General features: G+C 44.3%; 1 protein-coding gene across 3 annotated transcripts in view; it reads left to right on the forward strand.

Moving 5' to 3' along the window:
* The window catches only part of CRPPA (CDP-L-ribitol pyrophosphorylase A), a 282,427-nt gene that overhangs the window by 105,497 nt on the left and 156,028 nt on the right, over positions 1-20,902 (forward strand). For all 3 annotated transcript variants that reach the window (XR_011169513.1, XM_069094436.1, XM_069094437.1), the window contains exons 6-8: positions 5,837-5,919; positions 19,924-20,013; positions 20,540-20,632. Coding sequence is in view for 2 of the 3 variants with exons in the window: in XM_069094436.1 (XP_068950537.1) it covers positions 5,837-5,919; positions 19,924-20,013; positions 20,540-20,632 (266 nt within the window). In the remaining variant the exon portion in view is untranslated. The remainder of the gene's footprint in view (positions 1-5,836; positions 5,920-19,923; positions 20,014-20,539; positions 20,633-20,902) is intronic.

Consider the following 20,902-nt stretch of genomic DNA (forward strand, 5'->3'; position numbering starts at 1 on the left):
AGAGAGAGAGAGAGAGAGAGAGAGAGAGGAAGAGGGAGGGAGGGAGAAAGAGAGAGAGAGAGACAAAGGCAAAGGCAGAGGCAGAGAGACAGGCAGAGATCATTTGCACATAAAAGGAGAACAGGAAAAGAGGATTATATGTGAAACCACGAATTTATTACCTACAGTTTAACTTTTTCAAAGTATATCATGAATTCAACATACCACTTCCAGAGCTGTCCCGCTTGTATCTGCTTCCCTCTGATTGTCCTGCTATTTCCTTCTAGGCATTTTGAAAAATGAGTCCATAATCCGCCCCCCCCCCCCCACACACACCATGTGACTCCCATACCCTCTTACTTCTCCACTCCCCTTGTCCTACCTACCCACATCCCCCAGATAAAAAGGGAAAAGCACAATCCTTCCAACAGATGCACACGTTGTTCACTTGTGCCTAACTCTTTGTGACCACATTTGGGCTTTTCTTGGCAAAGATATGGGAGCACTTTGCCATTTCCTTGTCCAACTCATTTTACAGATGAGGAAACTGAGGTAAACAGGGTGAAGTGAGTTGCCCAGGGTCACACGGCTATTAAGTGTCTGGTGTCAGATTTGAACTCAGAGATGAGTCTTCCTGACTCCAGGTCTGGCACTCTATGCACTATGGCGCCACCTAGCGACCCCAGATACACACATAGCCAAGCCAAACAACTCAAGTGGTGGCACTGCCCTTTAATTCATACAAGTCCTGCTAGGTTTGTTTTTTTTATTGCGCCTTTTGCCACTTCTTACTGTCAAAAAAAAAATACTCTGTTATATCCATAGACTATCATGTAGTCAGCCTGTCCCCGAATTGTGGGCATCCCATCTGTTTCCAATTCTTTACTACAAAAAATAGCAGCTCTGCAATAAAAATAAATGATGACCACTCATTACCACCGCCGCGGCTACTACTGCTATTACTACTGCTATTATTGCTAACGTTACTGTTGCTATCACTACTACTGCTGGTGTTACTGCTGCCACTACTGCTATTACCAACACTACTATTGCTATCATTACTACTACTAGTGCTGCTGCCACTCTTACTACTACTGCCTAGCATTTATACGCACCATGTGCCAGGTGCTGTGCTAAATGCTTTACAATTATTGTCTCATTTGATCTTTTTAACATTCCTGGGAGGAAGGCACTAATGTCATCCTCATTTTATAGATGAGCAAACAGAGACTTTCAGAGGGTTGGTGACCCTAGACATGGTCATGTAGCTTGCAAATGTATGAGATAGGATTTGAACTCAGGTCTTTCTGACTCCACGTCCAGTACTTTGCCATCTGCCTCATGGAAGGCATTCCCTCATTCTTTGATGTATTTTATGTTTAGAACTAGCAGTGACATTACTAGGTTTAAGAGTATGCACAGTTTAGTGATTTTTTTGAGCCACAATTTTCAGGAAGACTGGACTCATTCATAGCAGCAGTGCATCAATGTGCCTATTTTCCATCAGCCTTTCCAATATTTGCCACTTTATTTTTTGTCAACTTTGTCCATCTGATGAGTATGAGGTGGAACCCCAGAGTTGCTTTAATTCATACTTCTCTAATTACTAGTGATTTATAGCATTTTTTTTCTTATGGATATTGATCAACTCGATTTCTTCCTTTGAGAACTAACTGTTCATATGCTTTAATCTACTGGAGAATAATTTAATGTCTTATAGATTTGAATTAGTCCCTTATGTATCTTGGAAGTGAGACCTTTTTCAGAGAAACTTGTTGCAAACATCTTTTCTCCATTCAACTGCTTTTCTTCTAGTTTTGGCTATATTGGTTTTGTTTGTGCAAAACCTTTAAGAATCTTATTTAATCAAAATTGTCCATTTTATTTTCTGTGATCCTCTTAGTTTCTCTTCCCCTAGCTATAAATCTGCTTATGCTGTAACCCACTCCAGGTCATCTTCATTAACTCTGGAGAGCCTCCATTTCTGAGATCAGTTTGCGTTTGCACTGTGTAGCTCTTGTATGATCTTGCTCATTGACATGTCTCCCAGTTAGAACGTGATCTCTGTGAGGGGTTTGTCTCTGCCTTCCTTGGTATTCCCTGCACTCATCCATGGTGCCTGCACAATACACACCTAGTGAATGTTTGTTGATTGACTTTTATATTTAGGAGCTAATGCAGACTTTAGAAGCCCCCCCAGTGAGAAAGTATGTTGTCAGAAATCAGTAGGGAGCCAGGAAGGCAGCCCATAATCATTTATTAAATGCCTACTGCATTCCAGTCACTGCTCTAATTACTGAGGACACAAAAAGAGGAAAAAGACAGTTCCTGCCCTCAGGGAACTTACAGTCACATGAGGGAGACAGCATGCAAAGCAAATTCTATGCAGAATAAATGGGAAATAATTAACAAAGGGAAGGCCCTGGAATTAAGCAGGGGTGGGGAAAGCTTCCTCTAGAAGGGGAGATTTTAATTGGGACTCAAGGAAAACCAGGGAGGCCAGTAAGTGGAGTGGAGGCAGAACAGTATTCCAGACATGGGACAGCCAGAGAGATAAAGCGTCTTGTTCATGGAATAGCCAGGGCACCAGAGTCACTGGATCTAAGGGTGTGTGTTGGGGAATGAGCGGGAAGGATCCTGGGCAGGTCAGGAAGGACTTAGAATGTCAAACACAGGCTTTATGTCGAATCCTGGAGATGAGAGGGAGCTCAGTCATTTGGGGAGTGAGTGACATGAGCTTCAGTTGTTGGATGCAGGCTAGGTTGGCACAGAGCCCAGAAGCAGGCAGCACCTCCGCAGCTACTGTGGTGGTCCAGGTACAAGGAGATGAGGGACCTCATGGGTGGGGGCAGTGCCAGAAGAGATGGCTAGGATGGTGAAATTCACAGGCCTTGGCGCCATATTGGATATGGAAGGGGTGGCAAGAAAGAGGAGGAATAGAGGATGACACTGGGCTGTGAGCCTGAGGGACGACGGGTTCCCCCTGTGGACTGATGTCAGAAAAAGAGGATAAATGTCAAGCCTGTTGGCATTTTACTTGTCCTTGTGGAGTCCTTGTCCATTGTGTCCAACCCCATTGTGCTTTTTTGTCAAAGACACTGGAGAGGTAAACAGGCTTCTGTGACTTGCCCAGGAATCTTCCTGACTGTAGACCCCGCTCTCTATCTACTGGGCTATCTAGCTGCCCCACAGATTGGCATGGGGAGCTGCTAGGTGAAGAAACGCCCTCTGCCACAGTACCTTTTCTCAGACAGCTGGGTGATGCATTGGATAGCTCATTGGAACTGGAGTCAGAAGGTCCTGAATTCCAACCTAGCCTTAGTCACTTACTAACTGTGTGACCCTGTAGACAAATTACTTCACCGCTGTCTGCCTCAGTTTCCTCAATTGTAAAGTGGGGACAATGACAGCACCTACCTTGGAGGGTTGTAGTGAGCATCAAATGAGATCTTATTTATAAAGTGCTATTACCGTAGTGCCTGGCACACATAATGTGTTAAATAAAAGCTTCTTCCTTCCCTTCCCCTTCTTGTGGGGATTAAATGAGATGGTATTTTATCAAGTACTTTGCAAACCTTAAAATGTCATATACATACTAGTTAGTTCTGATTTTGTGATTCTGCACACATGATTTTAGGGAAGTATGTGACTCTTCTAAAGGTAGCATGAAAAGAAAGAGATGTATTAAGTATTCTCAATTGCTTTGTATTAAGCAAAAAACAGAGCAAAAAGTAGTGAGTTTACTTGTCCAGCCTTTGTAGAATGCCTGAATACATCACAGACCCCTTCCCATTTGTCCTCTAGACATGGATTCATAGGCCTATACCTGGAAGGGACCTGTGAGGTCGTCTGGTCCAAATACCTCATATTACAGATGAGGAAACTGAGGCTTTGGGATGGTAAGGTCTTATTTAGCCTCACACAGGTATTACATAGCAGAGCTGGGGACTGAACCTGATTCCTCAGGACTCAGAACCAGCATGCTGTCGACTTTTAATGCTATTATGCATTATTTCCCTCTTTGTTGATCTGCTAAGTAAGGGAAAACTTAATTTTGTTTTGTTTTGTTTTACATGTGTTGGATTTCACTTTGATAAAATGTGTGATGATAACATCTGTTGTCTTAGTCCAGTGGTGGAAGGAGCTTTGGCTGTCCAGAACAAGAGAAGTCATTGCCCCCATGTCATTGCCTCTGTCCCCTCTGCCCAGTCCATACCTAATTTATTTTGCCCTGTTCTTGGTGCTGTATTTAAAACAAACAAAACAAAAAACATTGACAGACCTGAGCATATACCATGGAAGGCCATGGGGAGGGGGCAGTTACTCAGAGTCCTGTCGTTAAAGGCATGTGTACAAACTGATGGGATTGGAGGGTTGGCACGGACCTCGGTGGCCATCAAGACTATCCTATATCTGAAAGGAATTGCCCACTATGACCCAGCTCCCTCTACCTGAAGAACTGCCCTCCCTCCCAAGGCAGCCCATTCTACCTGGAGACAACTCCATTTTTTAGGAAGCTTTCCCCAATATTTAAAATGGCCTCTTTCTAGCCCCCACCACTTGCTGGTTCTCAGACCAAGCAGAACAAAGCTAATCCCTCTTCAGCATGACGGGCTGATGATAGTTGGGTTATTTTGTTTAGAAAAGAGAAGACTTCAGAAGGCCCATAACTGGCCTGAATAATGGTTGCCTTGTGACCAATGGATTAGACTTCTTCTAAGTTGGGGTTTCTTAACCTTTTGTGTGGATCCTAGATCCTTGTGAGGCAGTCTGGTCAAACCTGTGGACTCCTCAAAATTAGTTTTTTTTTTCTTTTTCCTTTTTAAAAATAATAGAAAGAAACACTAAATTTTGTCTAGAGTTCAGTGAAAATAAAGATGCAATTTCCCCCCCGTCTAAGTTCCCGGACCCCCCAAAATCCATCCACAAAGCCACCATGGACTTGTATGAAGCACGGACTAAGAATCTGTGCATGTTGTTATCATTTGGTGTCATTCCAGAGAATAAAAATAATAATACCTAGTAATTCTATAGTGCTTTGAGTTTTACAAAATGCTCATCATGTTTAATCCTCCCAGTACCCTTGGCCAGTGGGTGCTGTTATTGTCCATACTTTATAGATAAGGAAACTGAGGTTGAGAAATGTTTAGTGACGTCCCCAGGGTCACATAGCTAGTTAGTCTCTGAGGTGAGATTTGAACTCAGGTCTTCCAAACTCTGTCTCTGTACAGGGTAGAATTAGCATCAGATATTTAGAAGCAGAATCTGGTTGAATATAAACAGCTAAATGGTGCTTTCAAAAACTGAATTAATTGGCTTGTTAGAGAACCAGTTCTCCATCAATAAAAATATTTCAACACTTGCTAGATGAGCATCAGTCAGGGTCAGTTGAAATGAATTAGGAGTTTGCCAGCTCAGTAATTTCTGTGATACCATCTATCCCGAGACCCTTGGATTCACTTATTTTACTGCTTCTCCACCTCTTTTTTACATGGGAGGAAACTGAGTCCCTGATGAGAGGCCTGGTGACTTAAGAAGAAAAAGACCTGGATCAGAATCTATGCTCTTGTGACTCCCCTGTTCAATGCTTTTCCCATGTTAAATAGAGGGGCATCCCTCAGACACTCCGTTTCACGCGTTCCCCTGGGTCTCCCTATCTCTAGGACTGCATATCACACATATTTACTGATCCGATGGGAAGAAAATAATTGAGAACTTGACAGCACAGAACCCTGCCATCCCTGCTGTTGTATGAAAACATAAGTTGTATGTAGGAGTTGAAAGTAGAATTCAAAAGATTGACTTTTTGCATTCATTGTATTGATATCTTGCTTTTTCTCCCCTGCTTTGATCCTAGACAAGATTTCACAACAGATTTGTGTTGTCACGGACACAAGAGAAGATGCCAGATGCATAGGACTGCTGCAAAAGGAACTAGAAGTAAGTCCTTGGTCATGGAGTTGGTAAACATGGCTTTGTTTCCTTTGCAGCTCCTGCCCCCTCCTCCTGCTGTAACTACCTTAAAATCACTTTACATCTCCTCTCTATTTCCTTATATGGACACTTTTTGTTGTTTGATAGAACATACTTTTCCTGAGGGCAGGGACCATTTCATTTTGTCTTTGTATCACTGTCCATGGTGCCTGACACACAATTGATACTTAAGAAATACTTATTTAATTGGTTAATTAAGTTAAAATCCTATCACTTAAAAAAAGTAAATTTTCTTTGGTTATTTAGGTTAGGTTTCTTAGGTTTTTCATTCTCTGAGTGGGGAAGAGGAAAAAAAAATCTCTTCTTTATTTTTCATAAGCATCTCAGGTGTGTTTCATTTTCAGCACAAGGTTGGTGCTGGGTAGAGTTGGAAAGAGGTGAGAAATTGAGGCACTTGGCAATGCAGTTGATCTCAGCAGGAGATATGGACTGGGGCCAGAGAATGATAGAGAGGGGAGTAGGGAGTGGAGCTCCAGGAGGTGACGCGGAACACTGATGGTCCTGGGCCCCAGTGACCCTGAGAACATGCTCTGGAAGGGTTTGCCTTGTCCCTAATGGGAAGAAGGTAGTGCCCTTGATAGCTTTGATGTTGAGAGAGAAGTCACTGATATTTCTTGGCAGCATGGCCAACAAGATCTCTTCCCAGGCATGCTTGTCCATATGTGGATTTTAGTCTGTGAATTTAATCCGATTGACCAAATGTAGGAATATTTTTTGACCAGAATCTTTGAGAGGAAGGGAATGTCCTGGCCTTTATGATCTTCAAGGGGAGGCTGAATGACTGCTTTGGGGGGAGTCTTCGGAGAATTCACGTTCTTGTACACCTGGACTAGGTGGCCTTATACTCACTTCCAACTTTGAGCTATATATCTGCTTTATGAGATGAATGAAGGAGGTGCCCTGAAGCCTTGGGTTTAGTCCTGGCTCTGCCCCTTGCAATGTGTGTGACTCTGAACAAGTGTCTCCCCAGACAATGTCTGAGGTCCTCTCCAGGTCTAGGCCCGTAACTTGATGGTGCTGACTGACTTTTTCTCAGAAGATAGTTTAGGACTCCTCATGTTCTCACCCTTTCATGCTGAAATCATTCTCCTTTCAGAAGCATCAATGTCCCTCGACATCCAGTATGGAAGTGCACCTTTCCTTTCTATGTAAAGTAGTGAAGCATACATCTTGACTTTTGGCTGATGTCAAAATTCCATACCCAGAATGCCAGTGCCAGTCAGAAAAATCTGAGTGCTCTTGGGAGCCTGGTCAGAGTAGCTATCTGGCCCAAGGCAGCAACCCAAGGTAGAACTGCCAGTTGGCAATGAGTCTAATATACAGAATTGAAAGCAGTGAGGAATCTATAAACAGCATCATACATTTTCAGATCCCACTCATGAAGACAATGAATGACTGGCTTGGTCAGATTCTGAGGCCCTGGTGGACCCCAGTTAACCTTACTGGGTTACAAAGAAAGCATTTAATGCCTTTCCTCCAGAACAAAATGCTTCCTATTTATACAAGAAGCTGCAGTCTGGAGGACAGAGCCAGCCAGAACCTGCCTTTGGCTCCTGCCTCTGGCCCATACAGCCTGTGTGAGGTACTGGACCTGCTAGTGCTCCAGGCAAGTCCGTGAGACTCCAAGGTGTTGAGAAGGGGACACCTCTGAGCTCCAGTCCCCCTCCCTATTTGTTTGATGTGCACGCTGCTAGGGAGTGGCCACGATCCCATTTCTGTCCTTCTACCTTTGACATCCCACGCAGTGCCTGGTATAAAACGAGTGCTTCATAAATGTAGGTTGGTTATAATGACCGGAAAGCCATGATGAAAGCTGGCCTGTCATCTCCGGCTCCTTGAGGAGGGGCTGGAGGGACCCCAGAGGAGAGGTTTATTGGCTCTGGGTTGTCTAGAGAATGAATTCCATGGCAGAAGTGTTTGGAGAACAGCTCACTTTTTTTTACCGAGAGCATAGAAAGCTTGAGATGAACGGAGGGTGCCGAAGGAGGGGAGGATTATGATTGGCAGACAGAGATTGGCCTGTTCCAAGCACGCAGGATGGCCCAGAGGAGTGTCCGTGGTCCAGGGATCTGGGATCTGGGGAAGGCGTCTTTCATTTTCTTCCATTGCTAGTTTTCTTTCTTTGGTTATAATTTTTTTTCATCAATAGAGATATTTTCTTTTCCTCATGTTCCCCTCCCCAATTGAGGGAAGAAAAGAGAGCCTCCAGCTCTTTACAAATAAGTGTGACCGTTGGCCACACCCAAAACAGATCTGTCTCTGTTTGCACATTGATGAGTCCGTCCGTGGTCTCCATACCGGGAGGCAGGTAACTCATTTCATCCCCAAAATCATTGCTGGTCATCGTGTTGGGCAGAGTTCTTGATTCTTTCAAAAGTCGATCATCCTGGTTTTCAGTGAGGACAATCGTCTCCCGTATTGTAATTGATATTTTATTCATTGGTGATTTAACCATGCTTGAGAGGTGATGTGTGTGTGTTGGGAGGGGGGGTTGGCATCACTGCTGTAGAAATCCTGTAACTTTTGGAGCAGAGATGGGTGTTGTCCTGTCATACAGTACACAATAGTTGGGTTGCTTTATTTAGGGTGAATGAATGAGGCTGGATGGAGTTGACACTAAAGGAGGAAATTGGGGGCATGCCCACATTGAACTGGGATGTTGGGATACAGTTTAAAGGAGTCACTTCAAATCTTGTTTTCACATTAGCCACATAGTGAAGGTGGTTATCAGCCCAGTGCAAACTTAGGAGATGACCAAGCACTAAGACACACGTATACATTTTTTTTCTGGGTTATGAGACCTTGTTATTTTTTTGGCTTTGGTTTCTTTTTCTTTTATCCCCTATGGAATTTGGGCTGTTTTTCAGGACTAATACACTTGAAAGGCAGTAGTCATCATACCTACCTATGAGCTGGATGCCTAGAAGAGGCTTAGCCCCTTTTTTCATATCCTTGACAAATAATGAATATAAAGTACACAACAGAACAGCGCTCTTAGTGTAGTGAGGGATTGACCTATGGGAAGGAGATGGGATCCATTTCCTCCTATCTCACTTCTTGATAGTAAAATACAACGGAGAAAGCTGTGTGGATTTGTAATGTCTCTGCATGTAGGTAATGAATGAACAAATCCAGGGTTTCAGTCGTGATGTCAACGGCCATCTCGTCCAGTGCTGTCAAACTCACGGGCCAAAGTGGCCTGCAGTGGGGCCGAGTCAGATCAAACCTGTAATCGGGAAATGCTTGACAAAATACCGTGTCACCTAGAGAATGTTCATTGGTGGTTTTTAGTCAGCTTGTGACCTCCAGAGAGCCCTTTCTAGTTGTGTTTGCCCCCACTGATCTTAAGTCCAACACGCCCTCCACGACCCTCCCCCTAAGAGGCTTCTTGTGCTCCTCCTCCATCAGTAGGAAGAACCCACACCCTCCTTTCCTCCTCTGGGTGCCTCTAATTCAGTTCGCCTTGATGTCAAGCTGCTCACCGGTCTTCTTGTGCCCTCTGGGTCGAGCAGTTAGTTGTAGCAGCCGGCCCCTGTTACTCCTCTCTCCTTCCTCTGACCCCCGTGGGATGAGCACTCACCAGGTATCTGCATCCGCATTGGCAGTCCCCGCCAGAGGGGATGTCTCAACCATGAGACTTTTTGTCAAGGCAGGTAAAACTATTCAGGGAGCTTTGGACAATGAGCCCCCCAAAGAAAACCAGGGCAGACCCCTGCCGAAAGGAGAGGCTGCCTGGCCACTGCTCATTTCCATGCTCTCTTGCTCATTTGGTCCCTAAAAATTCAGTGAATCTATTGACTGCTTGGGCAGTACACTGCTGGGCCTCCCCTCCCCACTGGTGCCAACGGCAATCAGTGGGTTCCATTTGTGGTGATTGGATAAAGGCCACCAGGGATGGCCGAAGACTAATGCGTTAATTTAATTTGGAATGTTGGCCAGGATTACTGATCAGTTGTCCAGAGGTGAAGGAAGAATATTAATCTTTAGACCACCAAGTTTCAGAGGATGGTATTAATTAGGTTTATACTTTAGTTAATAAAGCCCAAACTTTACTATTATAAGTATTTGTCCAGAGTCTGGAACACAATTATGAATGTGTACATCATAGAAGTTGTGTGCCAAGTGAAAGCCACAGGGGAGGTACCTGGGGGGCAATCCTCCTGAAATGTGGCCTCTCCTACAGCATTTATTTTCACTGCATTAAAAATATCTTGACTTTTTAGACTTTAGTTTATCTTCCCAAGACAGAGGCCCAATGGAAAGACTGTTCTTTCTAAACAATCCAGAGAGTTAATTTGAAAAAGTCAAGTTCTGTATTCCCTGACATTTAGATCTGAATTAATTATTCCTAAGTGTAGATTACTGTGATACTGATTTTATTTTTGGAGTCATAGAGACAGTACCCAGGATTTTTTTAAATTTGGTTTTATACAATACTTAAAAAACAAAACAAAACAACTTTTAAACCCACGATGAAAATTAAACCGGAGACTCCAAGCCTCTGTGGGTCTCATGTCCCTAAAAAACGATGGGGTTTGACCTGTTGGCTCATAAAGTTGTGCTTCTCCAATAGACTGCTCGGGTAACGGAATTTAAATTCCCCTGATTTTCAATGATTTTATGTAATTTCTATATTTGGATATTATATTTTTATTTTTACGTCAAATATTTTATTGTTGCCCATTGTTTTTACATCACCATCATTTGCAGATGTACTGCTGCCCAGTGAGCCTCCCCTCTGACAAAAAAAGAAACCAAAAAGCAACTGACACATTCCTTTTTACTGGGTTTGACAGCGTATACAGCACTGTGTACCCCTAGTGCCCCTCCTCCCCAAGGAAATGAAAGAGCTGCATTTCCTCAGCTCTTCCTTGGGGCCAAGATCAGTCATTACATCTGGGGAGCAGTTGGCTTCATTTCATTTAGATTAAAAAAAATAATGTATACTATTGAAATCATTGTCTTTCCAGAGCAGTTCACTTCTTAACCCTCTGACTCATTCAGTCAGTCAGGGAACATTTATTAATCACCTATGTTATGCTAAGTTCTGAGGTTTAAAAAAATAGCAAAAACAGTCCCTGCCTTCTAGGAGTTTACTTGTTTTTTTCTTTGAAATGAGGTTTTATTTTCAGTTCCACATTCTCTCACTCTCACCCTCCCCTTTCCCAGCCATTGAAAAAGCAAGTAAAACAAAACTTGCTATAAATATATTTATATCTCTATCATCTACATCTATATCTAATCTATCTGTATAGATATAGATAGTCAAGGAAAACTCACTCCTGCATTAACTGTGTCCACACGATGCCTCATAGACGCTTGGAGGTCCTCACTCACCTCTCTCTCTGATGCCTCAAGCAGGTTGAGCAGAATCTCTAAGCCTTTCCAAGTTGTTTGTCTTTACAATAGTGTCATTTTTGTCTAAATTGTTCTCTTGGTTCTGCTGACTTCACTTTGAATTAGTTTGTACAGATCTTCCCGGGTTTTTGGGAAGCCACTCCCCTCATCATTTCTTGCAGCACAGTTGTATTCCATGACATTTGTAGACCATGGGTTGTTTGGTTTTGCCCCAAATGATGGGCTTCCCTACAGTTTCCAACTCACTGTCACCACGAAAGCTTCTGCTGTCAGTACATTTGTATATGTGGGTCCTTTTCCTCTTTCTTTGATGTCTTTGAGGTACAGACCCAGTAATTTCACTGGGTCAGAGGGTGAGCAGAGTTTGATGACTTTTTGGACAGTCCCAAATCTGCCTTCCTGAATGACTGGACCAGTTCCCACCAAGAAACTTCCATTTCAGTGGGAGAGATGATATATCCCAGACATTTCCTCACCTGCTGCTACCACTGCACCCACCATGTCAGTCTCTCTCAACTTCTCTCGGGAACCCCAGACTTTACTGCCTCTTGGTCCCCTGTCTGTGATAGGTGAGCTTTTGTCTCCTCTTCCTGAGAACCAACTTCTGGCCATTTCCCAACTGTTTCCAACCTAGGCTGCCTCCCTCCAGTGGCAACCTCTGCCCCTCCTTGCTTTCTAATGTTTTTTAGGTGTTATCTTCCCCCTTTAGAATGTTAACTCATTTAGGGCAAAGATTGTTACTTTAATTCTGTTGGTATCTTAGAACTTAGCACAGTGTCTGACACAGAGGAAATGCAGTTATCTGCCTCTGTTCATCCATCCATCCATCCATCCATCCATCCATCCATCCATCCATCCATCCATCCATCCACCATCCATCCATCCATCCATCCACCAGCCATTCTTCCATCCATCCATCCACCATCCATCCATCCACCATCCATCCATCATCTAGCTGTAGAACAGCACATATGAGGTAAATACAAGGTAGATGAGATAGCGCCACGTGTCTACCAGTGCACAGAGTGTCAGACCTGGGGTCAGGAAGACCAGAGCTCAGATCTGACCTCAGACACTCCCTAGTTGGGTGACCTTTTGTAAATCATTTCACCTCAGTTTGCCTCAGTTTCCTCAACTATAAAATGGGGTAATAATAACAGCTGTCTCCCAGAGCTGGTGTGAATTTCAAATGAGATAATATTTGTGAAGTTCTTAACATAGTGCTTGGGTGCTATATAAAGGTTTGTTTTCTCCTTTTTTCTCTTCTGCTTTTTTCCCCTTCCCCTTCCCCTTCTCCTTCCCTTCTTCCCTTTCTTCCTTTCCTTTCCTGTCCTTACTTCCTCCCTCCCTCCCTCCCTCCCTCCCTCCCTTCCTTTCTCCCTTCCTCCCTTCCTCCTTCCCTCTCTTCCTCCCTTCCATTATTAAACCCTTGGCTATCCAGAGAACTTTCTCAACCAAATGTCTCCCTTCTGGTTGGGGTTTTATTGTATTTGTCACGGAAGGCAACGTCCTCCAGGTCATGTATTTTTCAACTCTGTTTGTACCCCCAGCATCTGTTCCGTGGTAGGTGCTTAAAAATTCTTGTTGATGGGTTGGATGGTTATTGATGACTAGTAATCATTCATGTGCTTTGGTGCATAATGTAGAATCCTTTGGTGGGTGTTTTTCAAACATGGTGAAAGTCCTGAAAGAAAGACATAAAATTACCAAATGGAACTGATATTTGGAACTAAAGTGCTTTGAAACATCCAAGTGCTAACTAAATGAGCTGTTATTATGAAAGGCAGCACTGATGAGTCAGTGAAGGGATGGCAGCTGGGGATTGCCTCCGAGCACAGCTCTGCAGCCACGGCTGAGGGTCTTGCCTCTCCAGTTTAGTTCCAGGCAGTGTTGCTTACTCCCTCCTAGAGCTTCCTACCCTTTTGGTTTCAGTACCTTGTGCTGCACTGTATCAGAGGACCACCCTTGAGGCTGCAGTCAAGCAGGCCCTGTGACTTCTCAGGTGCAGCTGCCCCAGCAGGCTTGTCTCTTTCTATTAGTACCCCAGTACCTGGGGGCAGAGATCTTCTCACTTTTACCTTTACCTGTAGGGCTTAGCTGTGTGAGTGGAAAATTGTAGGTGCCTGATGATTGTTTGTATCTTTCATTTGTTTAAGTATTTGACCATCTTCTGTATAGAGCCTCCCCTCTTCCCTCCTAGCTGCTACGGCCCTCCCTCCTAAACCATCTTGGATTTAACCACTTGGAATATACTTGTATTTATTCCCTTTAGATTGGTGTGCTTTCTATTTTTATCTATACTTGTCTTTATTAGAATGTGAGCTCCTTCTTTGTGCTTCATATACCCCAGGACCCAGCACAGAGCCTAGCACCTGTAAGAACTTAATACTTGTTCACTGGTAAAAGTAAAATGCACATTACAAACTGTGGGCCCTTGTCAAGTCAATGCCACCAGCGTTTGTTAAGGGCCATCATTAGAGATTCAGATGTGAAGCTGAAATAGTTCTTGCCCTCAAGGAGCTCCCATTCTGATGCCACAACATGTTTTGAAAAATCTGTATGGTGAGTGACAATTGCATCTGTCCTTAAAATCTTTAATTGGGTCTTCATAGTTGAGGAAAACTTGAAACCAGTCCTTAGGCACACAGAAATCCAAACATTTCCCAAAACCAAGTTTGATTATTTTTGAATGTTTGATTTTCTTCATAATTGTATTTCCTAAATATAGTTTAATCTCAATTTATGCTATTGATAAATTAATTGTGAGTGGACATATTGTAGCATCATAATATTAATGCCCAGAATTTCCTGGGAAAGCTGACGGATTTGAAAAATTCCTTTCTCTTTTGTGTGTAAGCTCACTAAGTAACCTCATTTGGAAGGAAAATATGCAAATGTAAACATTTAAATTTGTTTTGTGTGTAAGTTTCGAAGGCTTGCAATAGCAATATTTTGGTTGGGCGTGCAGAGACACAACAATTAGAAATAGCTCACCACTGGGGCTCAGATTTTTCTTCGTTAATTGTGGTATTTATGTAAGAAATAATTCTTCATTAAGATTTTTATGTACAGTAAGATGCCTCATTATAGGTTTTACCTTCAGGGGTTTCACAGCAACCTTTTGTTACTGTGAGAAGAAAGAAGTAAGGAGACAGAGTTGGGTAGGGAAGATGGGAATGTGTGTGCAGGAGTGAATAGCCGGACTGTCCCCTTGGTCTCCCCTTTCCTTATCATTTTAGCCTGTGATCTAAACAAACCTGATGTGAGAATCACATCAATTAAAAATCCGAAGAAGGAGATTGTCAATGTTTCTTTACTCATTGAGATTCAAGGTCAAATTTTGGTATTTCCTCTCAAGCAAGTGTGGCATCCTTGAAGCCTCAGAACTTTGGGGTAAATCCATTTTCTTTAGGTGAACAAGACAAGGAGAGATGAGAACCTCAAGTTTTGGAACTGAATTTTAGAGATGAAAGTCTAACACATTATTCCTATCTGGAGTCATTCAGGTGTGAATGACTTTTTGTTGTCGTTGAGTTGTGTCTGCCTCTTTGTAACCCCACTTGGGGGTTTCCTTGGCAAGGTTACTAGAGTGTTTTGCCATTTCCTTCTGCAAAATGTGCAACAGAAATTCCTAAAAATATGGAAACATTTCCTTAATTTGTAAAGGCTCCTTCATAGCTTAAGTTTTCTACATTGGGGAGCAGCTTATGGTTGTATGGAGCAAAGTACATCCCAGAGAACAGAGTCTGCATCCCAACCTCTTCCCCCCCATAGACTTTGAGAGGCAAATTTTACCTTATCTCTTATGGAAACAGACATTCCTTGTCCTTTCCATCCCTCACTTCCTGACCTCCTCCCAATCATAATGCTATCATTTTATACCTCTTTCCCTTCCCCTCCTTGCTCCCCGTCTTCATTTTATTTCCCTAATACAATGTAATAATAATCCCAATTTTAATAGTAATAATAGATAGTTAATATTTATAAAGAGTTCCTATTATGTACCAGACACTATGCTGAACACTTTATCTCATTTGATCCTCCCAACAGCCTTGGGAGATAGGTGCTATCATTATCCCCATTTAAAGATGAGGAATTTGAGGCAGAAGGAGGTAAAAAGACTTGCCTAGAGTCACACAGGTAGTAAATGTTTTAGGCCAAATTTGAACTCAGATCTTCCTGACTCTAAGCCAGGATGCTCTATCCACTGTACCATGTTGAGGGCCAAGGATTCCTGGTTTGCTTTCTTCTTTATTCCCAATATGTCAGTACCTGACACAAAGAGCTTAGTGAACGCGTTTTCATTCATTCATTCATCCATTCTTTCGGTACATCTTTGTACAAGAAAATGGCCTTGGGTCCGTTTTGATCTGTGTATACAGGCTGCTAATTGGTTGAGTTGAAGATTTAATTCTCAACCATTCCTTTTGGCTCCATGTAGACATGGCTAGAGAGGGTATGAGAGGCTCATAGACTGTCTCAGGCTACATAGGTCACTGGTCATATAATCTCTACCCTGATAAACATCATAGAATTGTAGGCTTAGAGCTAAAAGGGACCATAAAGAGCATGGAGTTCAACCCCCTCTTTTACAGATGGGGAAATTGAGGTACTGAGAGAAAATGACTTGCCCGGGTTCATTTAGCTAGTAAAAGTCAGAGGGGGGACTTGAAGCCCCTGGTTTTTCAGACTCCAAGTCCAGTATTGTATCTAATACTTTGGGGTAACTTGGATCCTGATTGGATCATCATCTAGATCAGAATCCAACAGGGAGCAGGTCGCAGTTCTTTTCAGTTTTAGAAATGAAATACTTGCTTTGGTTCAGACAGCTGGTATATGTCGTAGGTGACCTGCCTGTCCACTGTGCCTCTGTGTAGAGAAGCTGGAGCCAGCAAACATGAATGTGCATTGTATTCTCGATCTGGTCAGTAAGGAGCAGCTGCACCTTGGAAGGTGGCATGGTGAGGCAGGCCAGTGCTCTGCGGCCATCACTGAAGCAGCTGTATGGAGAGGAGAGGGGTTAGAGGCAGGAAAGCCAAGTGGGATATTGCGGGAACACAGGTACTTGAATGAGGGACGGAAGGAGGGTTGCCACATGTTGGCGAGCGATTGAATGTGGTGGGGGCCACTCAGAGGAAGACTCGGACCTGAGAGCATTCTAATATGCAGTTGGGCAGACTTGGTGACACACGTTTCCTGCGGGGAGCTTATATGTGTGAGGCTACTTTGTGCATTTCTTTAATTTTCCGACAAATCCAGGAGGTTTCTTGTAAACGTTAGAACCTGCAGTGCAGCAGTTCATGCAGAGGACGAGGCCTTCGGTCAGGGCTTGTTTTAAGGCTGGGGGCCGGGGGTGTGTATCATACATTACTATTCCTCATCACAGAGCAGTTCCCAAACCCAAGCATGGCCCAGGGAACACTTGCCATTCTTCTGATTTGCACTTTGCTTATTTAACTTGTCCAAAAAGACAGTGATGCCTTTAAGCGAATTGTGAGGCTTTTTTCTCCAGCGTAGAGAAGAGAATTCATGTTCTGGTTGGTGGGAGATGGCATATGGCTAATAGTTTGGGTTTAGCTGCATTCATACTGAACCTTAAAAGCCAAGCAATAAGCACAGGAGAATAGAGCAACTGTAGCCTGGGGAGCCTTCCTGGGGGCGGGGAGGTTGGGGGGGGATGTGAGTGGAGAGGCTCGGGTGAGTATAGGGGACCCTGTGGAGGCAGAAGAAGATATTAGGATCCCAGTTCTACAGTGGGAGGGGACCTCAGAAGCTGTCTGCTCCAATGCCCTCCTTTTACAGATGAGGAAACTGAGGCCCGGAGAAGTGAGTGAGTTTCCCAAGGTCATCCAGGTTGTAAGCATTCAAGGTTGGATCTGATTCCAAGTGCTTTGACTTTACAGGGAGGATTCTTTATGTTGTGTCATGTCAACCCGATTCTCAGTTAATTAGAGATGGTGGGGCAAGGTAGTGTGAGGATGGAGGACCAAGTGATAAAGGTGCTAAGGACTTTGAGCTGAGGTTGTTGGCCATAGACGGAAGTTGGGAAGTTGGAAGGATAATTCTGTTTGAGCAGGTTGAATGTGAATTTCTGGGGGAGGAGATCCACATGGGGACAGTCAGTGAATAGGTGAGAATATAGGACTGGGGCTTAGTACCACAGATGTTGGAACCAAAAGTAATCATTGGAGTTGTGAGAGTGGCTGAGGATGCTGAGGGAAAGAATCGAGAGAAAGGGGAAAGCTGAGAAACATGACACATTTTAGAGACTAGAGAAGAAAGCCCGATTGATGCAGGGAATGGGAGCAGAGCTGTCTGAGAGAAGATGAAAATTAGGAGAGATCATCCTGAGGGGACCTGAGCAATCAGCCACAGTGGAGGCAGAAAAAGTCAAGCTGTTGGCCACTGGAGGCTGTCAGGGTTGGCCATTGGGAGTTGTAGTTGGGCAGCTTGGAGAGAAGTGGTTGGGATGAAAACCTGATGGAGGGCATTGAAGAGAAAGTGTGCCATGATGAAAATGAGCCTTCTCTTCAGAGGAATTAAGCAGTGACGTCGGTATTCAGAACCAAGGCTTTCTTTCAGTAGCTGGATTCTCACCGTGTGCTAGGGTGCATGGAGTTGGCAGCCTTTCTGGGTGGCAGGCTCCATCTTCATTGCTTCATACCCTTGAGGGGGAGGGTGGGGCTGGTTGGCCCTGCCATGGAAGGTGCTGCTGTGTGAGGAATGCTAGGGGTGTGTGTGGGCTGGGGGGACACCTGGGGGAATATTTCCTCAGACCTTCCCATCCTTGCTGCTGATCCCATGGAAGATCAAGAGGAGGAGAAAGGTGGGGGACAGGGTGTAAGCTTCTGCCAATTCTGCATGCCAATTCAAACATCTCTTATAAGCTCGTCCAGAGTCAGCTCCCCCCAGATTCCCTTTTCTGATGCTACTTCACCCTTCCTCATAAATGGTTCTACCTACAGTGCCCTATGGGAGTTCCGCTAAAAGGGACCAGAAGAATGGAGTGAGGGTGGTTGAAGGGGAGAGCTGTCACCTTTCGAAGGCCGGTCTTTTATTGCTTTTTTTCAAGACCTACAGAAAAAAATGAACTCTCTGGGTGTCTCCTCAACTTATTCATTGGGTTATTTCAAGGAGCTATGATTTCACATGCTTTGTCCCCTGACCTTCACCCCTTACTGATGCAAACAGACCTCGGCCCCTCTATGGGCTGATCTTAGGAGATTGCCTTGGCAATCCTTCCCCTGGGCCAATCTGGTAATCAGCCTCCCTGGACTTAGTGAGTCTGGGCACAGGATGCTAGAGGGTGAAGCTAGGAAGGTTCTCAGAGGTGATCTAGTCCTTTATTTTACAAATGAGGAAACTGAGGCCCAGGGAGTGACTTGTCCAAGGAACCACAAACTAAAATGCAGAGGCAGGTTTTGAACTCTGGTTCTCGGACTCCAAAGCTGGGGCTTTTCCCGCTACACCTCAGTGATCTGGACAGACATGCAGTCCATCACCACACAGTACTGTGATCTTTTTCCGACTTGGTTTGGTTTGCTCAACCTTGATGTTTGTGAAATCCCATAATCACCATCCTAAGTTAATCAGCAAGCATTTATTCAGCACCTGCTATGTGTCAGGCTCTGGACAAGGCATTAGAAGTGCAAGGATGTGATATTCTACCAGCAGGACAAGATGAAGGACGTGGCCAGCTCGTTTGTCCACACAATAGCTATCTGCTTTTCAGTGGAATTGGAGAAATGAAGTTTGTCTTTCGATTCCTAATGCCTTAGAATACTGCCTTGCACCCTGAAATGCGGGAATGGTGGCTGGGTCTCTGCCTTATGTTTCCCTCCTTTATAGGCTCTGCTCAGTGGGGAAGTGTGAGCCACCAGGGGCTCCTCTATAAATGATGGAGGTCAAGGTTCATGTTGCATGAACACAGTTATTGTTCCAGTCTCTCTGTAGAATGGGAGCTCCGGGAGGGCAGCTGCTATGATTTTTACTTCTCTGTGTGTCTCCTGTCCCTGGCACATAGTAGGTGCTTAATAAAATGCCTGCTGATTAACAATCCCATGCTCCCCTCCAAGCCCCAGTCCAGCAGCTGCTAAATCACCCTGGGCTAAGCGCTCACCTCCACAGCCCTGGAATCCTGTCTATGGTGAGGAAGACGTGTGCCCTTCTTGCTGACTAAGTCCCTTAGCATAAATGAGCAGAACAAAGCCGAACATTCTCCCTCGACCTTTGCCCCTTCTCTGCCGTCTTCCCTGGCTTTCATGGGTGCCAGGTGGAGTTCCAGTTCCTGAGGCGCTTTTGCTCCTTGGGGAGACGTAAAGTTGTGCCTATGAGAAGAAGGATTATTATTATTATTATTGAAGGCCAGCCGGAATGCACCAGGGTTAGAAACCTGTCCTGGGACACTTCCTAGGGATTTCAGGGCACCACTCCAAGGTCATGGCACAGTCACTGTCTTCTGCCGGTGGGTGGGTCATCTCTGAAAGCTGGGTAGCTGATGAGCTGTGCATCTCATCGGGAAATTCTTCACCCTTGACCTCTGTGCATGTGCCTGTATGTGCGAATTTTAAAATCCCTGTTTTCCTTGAACAGGTTAAAGGCACATCTGTAACTCTGTGTCCAAATGGCCAAGATCTTCAGAAAATCTTCCTGGGAGAGTGCTATAATTTTGTTTGCATAAATGTAAGTATTGAGTGCAAGTGATTCAAAACACATGCCTATCTGGAAAAATAGAATGGGAGATATCCATCCATCCATCCATCCGTCCATTTCTGTCTGTCTCTACCATTCTACTTTTTTATGTGTATGTGTGGGTATATAACATAGATGTATGTCTTATAAATCTATATTATATAAGTACACGCACACACATAAACTTAAAAAAAAAAAAGGGTGGAAATAAGTCATAGCATAAATCCTCCCAGGAAACGAGTGCATTCCCCTAGATCTTCCCCAGGCCCTTTCAGAAGTGGGTTGAATTTCTTTGGAAGCTGCGTTTAGTTGTATCTGAGTGTCCAGAGATCCCCTGGCCCATATGGTTGGGTGACAAAGACTTGTCATGTTTCCCTTGTCCTGATCCTTACATACAGCTCAGCCAATATCTCTGGACACAATTTCAAAACGGTCACATGAACTATTCCCAGTTTTGCTTAATTTCACAGTCACTTCCTTGACTCATCTCAGGGCTTTGCTTTGTTTCTCTCCTTAGACAATGAGCGCTGATTTTCACCAAACCATGAAGTTGCTGGATGGGCTTGGCAGCAGAGCGCCTTCCCTCTTCTATCCTGCGGCTGTTGTTTCGGTGGGTGAACGAGGCTGTTTCTGGGCCTTCTCCCCCCCAGACCAGGGGGAATCTGGTGTCTCGGGGTCCCTGGTTTGCAAATGCAGGCTTTTGGGGGTGGGGGTGGGGGCAGGGTCTGCTCCAGTAGCCTTCATGCAGGTGTGTCAGGCAACTGACTGGAGACAGTGGATTTCAAGTAATAAAAAGGACCCCCAATAAAAAGAAATGTTCCCTCTCTCCCTCCCTCCCTAAACCAGATGCTCTGTTATCTTTCTCTGCTTTTAGTTGTTG

The sequence above is a fragment of the Petaurus breviceps genome, unplaced genomic scaffold, assembly GCF_028583685.1.
Source record: "Petaurus breviceps papuanus isolate PSGF00001 unplaced genomic scaffold, PetGlider_PUasm1.0 218, whole genome shotgun sequence".
In the NCBI taxonomy this organism is placed as follows: domain Eukaryota; kingdom Metazoa; phylum Chordata; class Mammalia; order Diprotodontia; family Petauridae; genus Petaurus; species Petaurus breviceps.